The sequence below is a fragment of the Octopus bimaculoides genome, chromosome 22, assembly GCF_001194135.2.
Source record: "Octopus bimaculoides isolate UCB-OBI-ISO-001 chromosome 22, ASM119413v2, whole genome shotgun sequence".
Lineage (NCBI taxonomy): Eukaryota > Metazoa > Mollusca > Cephalopoda > Octopoda > Octopodidae > Octopus > Octopus bimaculoides.
Genome location: NC_069002.1, coordinates 17,882,687 through 17,889,942, shown reverse-complemented (window position 1 = coordinate 17,889,942; position 7,256 = coordinate 17,882,687). Strand labels below are relative to the sequence as shown.

The 7,256-nt window shown below is 35.1% G+C and overlaps 1 protein-coding gene across 2 annotated transcripts in view; it reads right to left on the bottom strand.

Moving 5' to 3' along the window:
* Nucleotides 1-2,539: 2,539 nt before the first annotated feature.
* Nucleotides 2,540-7,256, bottom strand: part of LOC106868002 (transmembrane protein 39A-A) — a 55,029-nt gene continuing 50,312 nt past the window's right edge. For both annotated transcript variants that reach the window (XM_052975712.1, XM_052975713.1), the window contains 2 exons: nucleotides 4,915-5,035; nucleotides 2,540-3,203 (listed from right to left, as the gene is read on the bottom strand). In XM_052975712.1, the coding sequence (XP_052831672.1) occupies nucleotides 2,973-3,203; nucleotides 4,915-5,035 (352 nt within the window). In that variant the 3' untranslated portion in view covers nucleotides 2,540-2,972. The remainder of the gene's footprint in view (nucleotides 3,204-4,914; nucleotides 5,036-7,256) is intronic.

Here is a 7,256-nt window from a genome sequence, read left to right as displayed (position 1 = left end):
TACCCACTAGATTGATAAGTGATGAAATAGTTGGTAGGTTTCCTGAAGTTATTATTGCAAACCAGTAAGCCATGCACATCACAAAACTCCAGCAACTTTGTCCCCCATCTCATTTCTGGAGCCAAAGCCATAACCTCCTGTACACCCTGAAATCCATATATATATATCAGTATGTATGTGAGCGTGCGTGTGTGTGCATTCACTTGCTTAGATTTGTATTCTACAAAAGTTGTTAACTATGAGTGTTGTTATCACATCTCCTTTCAATAAATCCTCATCTCATTTCACACCTTTGAACAAAACATGTAAAATAAAGGGTCACATACAACAAGTAACATTTAGTGACAATAAGGGCATCTGGCTGTAAAACAATATCTCAATAATATATATGTCTATTCCATACTAACATGGAAAAATGGACATAAAACAAATGAAGGAAAAGTTTGATTTAAGGTCATGACAGATCCCACATACTTGCCCGGGGGGCTGTACAGTGGGGTTGAAAACCAGGATGTTTGAAACAAACTTCTTAACTGTACCGTTATTTCTGAGCTGCATTTAATTCACAATGATCTGTAAAGCCAGCAAAGATCATGAGAACTGATCCTCCTATTCTTATTGAAAAGAAATGAAGTAATGTCTATTTACCAGTAAATGGGTAGCAAGGAATGGTGCAATTCATCAGTGTAAGAAGTTGGATACAGCATAATTTATAATAATATTGCTGAAAATATCTATTCCACTTGGTAGACTTGGCATCTTAGATAGTGAGCAAGAAGTTTGTAAATGCTTACATATTTTGGAAACTGGAATAAATTTGGTGGCAATGGTTAGAGTGAGATATACATGAAAGTTCTTAGAATGGAGAAGTGTACTAATGAGAAAGAAAGTTGTTGCTGTTGAAAAAGGTGAAGTTGCATGCAGAAGGAATCCATGGGAGTGAGACATGGGGAATGAACATGGAGCAGACTAAGAAAAGAAATGAGAATGGTTTGATTGATGAGTGAAATATTATTGGGAGAGGAGAATTAGTGGCAGAAAGGGCATCTGATTGTAAAACAGCATCTCAGTAAGATATATTAATGAATTTTTGAGAATGATAGAAACTGAGTCAGTGAATGGATGTTGTGAAGAGAAATGAGGAAGGATGGAAATGACAGGGTGAGAGGAGTGATGAAAATGAATGTGGAAGGAAGTAGAAGAGGAACAGGAAGACTGAGTAAGACACAATGAAAGATGGTGGAGGTAATGAGCAGAAGAGGGTTGTGTAGGGAGATGTAGAGGAGAGGACAAAATGGTATCAAAATACTTGTTCAGCACACTGTAACATTTTTGACAAGAGCCAAGAAGCTTCTACTTGGTGACTCAATCTGTTAAAATAATAATTACATCTCCCTCAAATCACATTCTTTCAAAAAAAAAAAAAATGATGCATTGGATTATCTAGTTCTAGGCACACTATTTATAGTGGTGGGGTGGACAAATTAAACATAGGCATAATGTCTGATCATGGATTTTCTAGATCAGGGCTGACCATGGGCTAAACAATTTTCAGATCACAATTGTCTGATAATATATTAGAAATAGAATAGATGAAGGCTGCACTGAAAAACAGATGTCACATTTGGGGATGACTGCAAAGCAAGATATAAAAGAGAAAGAATGACCCAACAACCAATGGTAAAGGGAATGTAATTTGGTAAAATTACATTCAGGAAAAAAACCAACACCACTTTCATCCTATGAGAGTAGTAGTAGTAGTAGTAAGTAGCAATGATAGTAGATTTTGTTAAGATCCTGGTCTTTTCTGATTGAGGTGACTTAGGACCAAAGATATTTCAGCTATGACTATCCAGTCTTTAGAAGCAAGTGAGTGTCACCAAGACATTGTACGGTGCTGTACAAACTACTGTAACAATTCTTCTTGAGCTCCTTTTTGCTGTGCTTAATTTTGGCTGAGAATAAAAGTTGTTAAAGCATCAGTTGAATTAATTGATTTATGATAACCATTCCAGCCTTCTATGCAGTGAGTTCATATGCCATGAGGTCAATTTTGTCTTCTATCAGGGTCCACAAAATGTACCAGTCGTGTACTAGAGCTGATTCTTTTCCTTTCTCTTATTCTTTCTTTCTATCTCCTTCTCTCCATCTGGAAGAAATCAGCAGTGGCCAAACCAGGAGAGGGATGGGCTATGCCAAATCTAAAAATGTTTGATACACTGTATGTTATGATAATATCCTCTGACTCAAAGAGGTAAAGGCTGAAATTATAGCAAAGCATCCAATCTTTGTAATCTTCTGGACTACCTTGTCCAATGGGGAGGGGTGTGGTAATTCAAAGAATTGCTTTTTTTGTGAAGACAAGTGAAAATAGGTAGGGTTGATGACAGGAAGGCACCTGCCTGTTAACATCTGCTTCCAGAAATTTCATTTAATGTATACCTACATAGAAAAAGCAGATATAATGATGACGATGAGGTACAATACTGAAGACAAAGCAAAAATCGAAAAGGCGGAAAAGAAAAACAAACTTGTTGACTGAGTGTAGTGCTTTTATTGATTTCTTCATAAAAGAAGTATTAAAAAATATAAATATTTTTGGTCCCTATATCACATATTATTTAGGTTTTTATTTTATTTAGCAGAGCAGGAAGAAAGGAAAAGATACTGTTTTACATTTCACAACAATCTGTTAAAAGGTTAAAAGTATTGATTTCCTCAGAAGCTCTTTCAAAACCTTTTTGTTTGAAACTGGATTGAATTCTCTTGGAAAGAGATATTTTAAAGTTTGAAAAGAAAGAAAAAAATTGGTAATCAATTTAGCTGCTGGAATTATTTTCTTCCTCAAACAGCTTTTTTATAACCAGGAGGGAAAAAGAAGACTGAGTCAGAGAAGGATTTTCTTTATGACTGGCCAATGTTTAAAGTGGACTTCTTATATTTCATATTATATCACTTCCAAATTGTGTTGATTAGTGAGAGTTATCGCCCTTCTCTTCCTCATCTTTATATGTGCTAGTCAATATGACTCGGTCGCGGAAGAGTTTGAATAAAGTATAATCGCAGCAGAAAAGCATCAATGCTAGTGATACAATGTGGTTCCATTCTGTACAGAGGAGAAGCCGTACAAATTGGTAAATCACCAAAGTGAAAGACAGAAACAGCAAATAATTGGTAATTCTTAATGGCCAGTGGAAAAGAAACTGGAAAATGAAAGAACAGTAAAGAAAGAGATAAGTTTATTTTTGTCTAGACTGATGTGAACCAATTATACAGTTAAATGATCAATACAATATAATATGCTAAATGTTTTTGTATATATATGTACATATACTTTGTTTTTCATGAGTTAACATCAGCAACTGAAGCCATTGAATGTGTTCCACTTTCTATGATTTACTTTCTAAATCAATGGTTCTCAGATGATTTGACCAGCATTACAAGACATAAAAAATTTCAGTGATACTTAGTAAGCAGCCTACTGCAGTATCTGCAGTCTATACTGAGAAATGACTTGATCTAAGTTAGGGCTAGATTAGAAACGCTTTGAAATTACAGACTGAAAATTCAGAAGGCCACAGTGTGTTAGTGCCTCCTTATATCTACACAAAAATGTTGTTCTTCATGAACTTCATGCATGCATAAATCATACTAGTATAGTATTTTAGGAATGATAAATATAATTTTCTTATTTTCCTGTTATTTTGGCATTTTCATTTGAAGAATGCAGTGTTCTGACTGTTAGCAATGGATGTGGGTAGTTTATTCCTTGCTTTGATAGGTCTCAGCATAGAAAAAGGTTTCTAAAAGTCATAGGTACTTATCAATTGAATTCAAAAAGGTGGCCAGCCAAAGTTGCTGTTGGAAAGACAGTGAATAATCTTGTGGGCTTCTTCCCAGTCACCTGCTAGATGTTAAAATTTTAGTGTCAATATCCAGAGAAGCAAAACATTCAAGATATGTGATATGGTATCTGCCTTGTTGTATGTCTCTGAACAGCTACCACTAGATCAATATTCTGTACAAGATGTGGGGTCCAGACGTCAGATGTAAACTAAGTGTGGATGTATAGAGCTTTAACAGTTTAGCATTCAGATTATTGTCAAATGTAATGCTTATTCATTCACATTGTTTTGAACTGATCTTGCATTATCTTGTAACTTCAAGATTTTGATGATGTGATTATTTAATTTTAGAATGATATTATAGGGTAGGTGTGAGAGGCCAAATCCAGTCAGTCTGAGCATAAATCGATAGAATATTTGGACTGGATATGGCCGGTTTAAATAACTGGTGAGCAGCTAACAACAGTCTTACTGAGTGATGCTAAGACACCTTGTCAACAGAAATTTTGTTTTACATTTTTAGATTATGAAGTGGCTAATTAGAGACCGACTTGGTACATGGGTAGCCACACCCATACAAACCTAACATTAATAAGTTAATGAAATACTTGTTAATATTATCTGGTTACAAGGCAGCAAGCTGGCAGAATCATTAAGTATGCTAGACAAAAATGCTTAGAAGTATTTTGCCTATCTTTACATTCTCAGTTCAAATCTTGCCAGATTCGACTGCCTTTCATCCTTTCAGGGGTTGATAAAATAAGCACCAGCTGAACACTGGGATTGATGTAATCAACTTAACCCCTGCCCCAAAACTGCTGGCCTTGTGACAAAATTTGAAACCAATATTACCTGGCTGCCACTGTTCAAATCAGTCAGTTGTTCCTACCTGTACACTGTTCAGTGAACTAAAAGTAGAGCTGGGGATGAGACTTGAGCCACTAGCCTATCAGCTAGTAAGCCCAGTACTTACTGAATCAACCATCTATATTCTCTATAGTTATACATTAGCAAAACAGTTTATACATACATAAAAAGGGTAAATGTGTAGAATAGAATAACTACTTACATAAAACCGACTGTGCATACTATTACCAGGTTCAGCAGTAATATTAATTCCTTCAGCTCGGAACAAACCTCTGACATGTTTAACTAATACCCCAGGAGGCCAGACTTGCAATTCAGACCAACTGAGAATAATAAAATACATAAAAAGAAAGATTAAAAAAATAAACTAACATTTCATAACACAACAAAAATAGTTACTTTAAACTTAATTTTTCTATATTCTATCATCACTCCCTCTCTCTCTCTCTTTCCTATTTTTCTTCAGTTAAAGGAGCCTCTTGGAACCCCTTTAGACTCTTTAGTCTTGCAAGTTTTGTGAAGAAGCAACCTCACCACTGTTGGTGCCATGAAAAAAGTACTCAGTATACTCTTTAGATTGGCTGGTTTTAGGAAACCCTATCAAAACAGACAGTAGAGCATAACAGAACTCTCTGCCTTGTCAGATCCTGTTGAACCATCTCCAACCAAAGCATGGAGAACAGATGTTAATGGTGATGATGATGATCATATGCATTTATTTTTTACTTTTTTCTGGTTTATGATAAAACTGAACATTTTTATTGCAATTATTTTTTGAGGTTTTATTTTGCTTCTTTTTCACCTGAAGTATTTAATATCATTAATCCCCAAGGTTGACTTTGCCTTTCATCCTTTTAGGGTCAATAAAATAACTACCAGTTCAAACTTGCTGGCCTTGTGCCAAGATTTGAAACCTGTAACACTAACCACCCAACGGTGAAGTGAAGTTAATGCCAGTTTACAGAGATGTAGACCGGGGAAAAGAAATTTAAGTCCCTGACAAAGGAGAATGATACGACTGTTGACAACTTAAAAGGTTATAAACTTTTAGACTTAATCATCTTTTGTATATGTATGTGCAGGCAGCTGATTAGCAGAGTCATTAATTAGATTGTCAGGTAGATCACTTTGTGGTAATCAAACTGACTCTCTAGGCGCCAAGTTAAAATTCTGCCAAGGTCAACTTTGCTTTCATGAATTTGAGGTTGATAACTAAAGTACCAGTGTAATAGGGTCAATTCTCCTCTGTTTCTTAATCTTTCTGTCTCTGATTTTCTCTCTTCTGAAAGAAATCTGGCAGTCAGACCTAGTGAGGGATGGGCTTTGTCAGGTCTAAAACTACCCAACACATGTTACATGTCATGTGTGTGAGTGAGTGAATGTGTTTTGTTTACATTTCAGCTTTTCTGAAAATTGCAATCAACAAGTGTTGATGTTGTTGTTATTTCTTTTATCAATAAATCATACACTGGTCTTGTACTTCAAAGATGTGCAGAGTAAGAGACCCTTATCTGAAACCGATAGAGGTCAGTAACAGAAGGGCATCCAGCTGTAAAACCTCAATGGCATAGATCTTTATAAGCCATACTAGCATTGCAAAAGGAACATAAAACAAATGAACAAGTCTTATCTAATACAAATATTTTAGTCAGTCAACCACTCTGGATTGGTAATTTATTTTATTAACCCTGAAAGGAAAAAAAGCTAAGTTGACCTTAGTGAAATCTGAGAGAGTTGGAATAAATACAAGGTATTTAGTGAATTTACTACACCAACATTTACAATGAAAAATAATCTCTAAACTCAAATTATGAATTAATTCCTAAGATTTTAAAATTAAAATCTTAAAACCTTGACAGTTAATTCATGATTTTATTTGTTTTTATAATTTACAATGAATCATCATCCTTAAACAAACCTTATTCAGAGACCTTTTGAGTGGGATGGGCTACTCAATCTGAAGAAAATTCTAATTGGGCCCCACCTGCAAGGTCATGTGCTGTTTATCTTAATAAAAATCACTATGTTGTCCACATATGGTTGTGATGTATGTTCCTGGTGTACCCTTATCAGACTGGTAGTCAATATGGGTATATTGGGCTTTGTATATTTGTACTCCAGTGTTACTTTGATGGCATGCACTGCTCTCTCACTCAATAATAATAGTCATTTTAACACCCACTTTTCCACACTTAAATGGGTTGCACAGAATTTGCTGAAGCAGATTTTCTATGGTCAGATATCCTTTATGTCACCAATCCTCACTTATTTCCACTACTGTAGTAGTTCTCATAGCTAAGTGTGTTTTAACAGAAGATTGGAAATGAAGGACACCACTTATACAATGGTGGTGAATGTTTCTAACTTGATGTCAAGACAAAGGGACACTAACATGCACGTTTCATGATTTTGCTTAAATATAAACATGTTAGAACTCATCATACATACACTTACACCGAGTATTTACATACTATTATTGATAGCTCTATATGTACTTTGAGATCCAATTCCAAAAGCAAACTTTATATATATATATATATATAT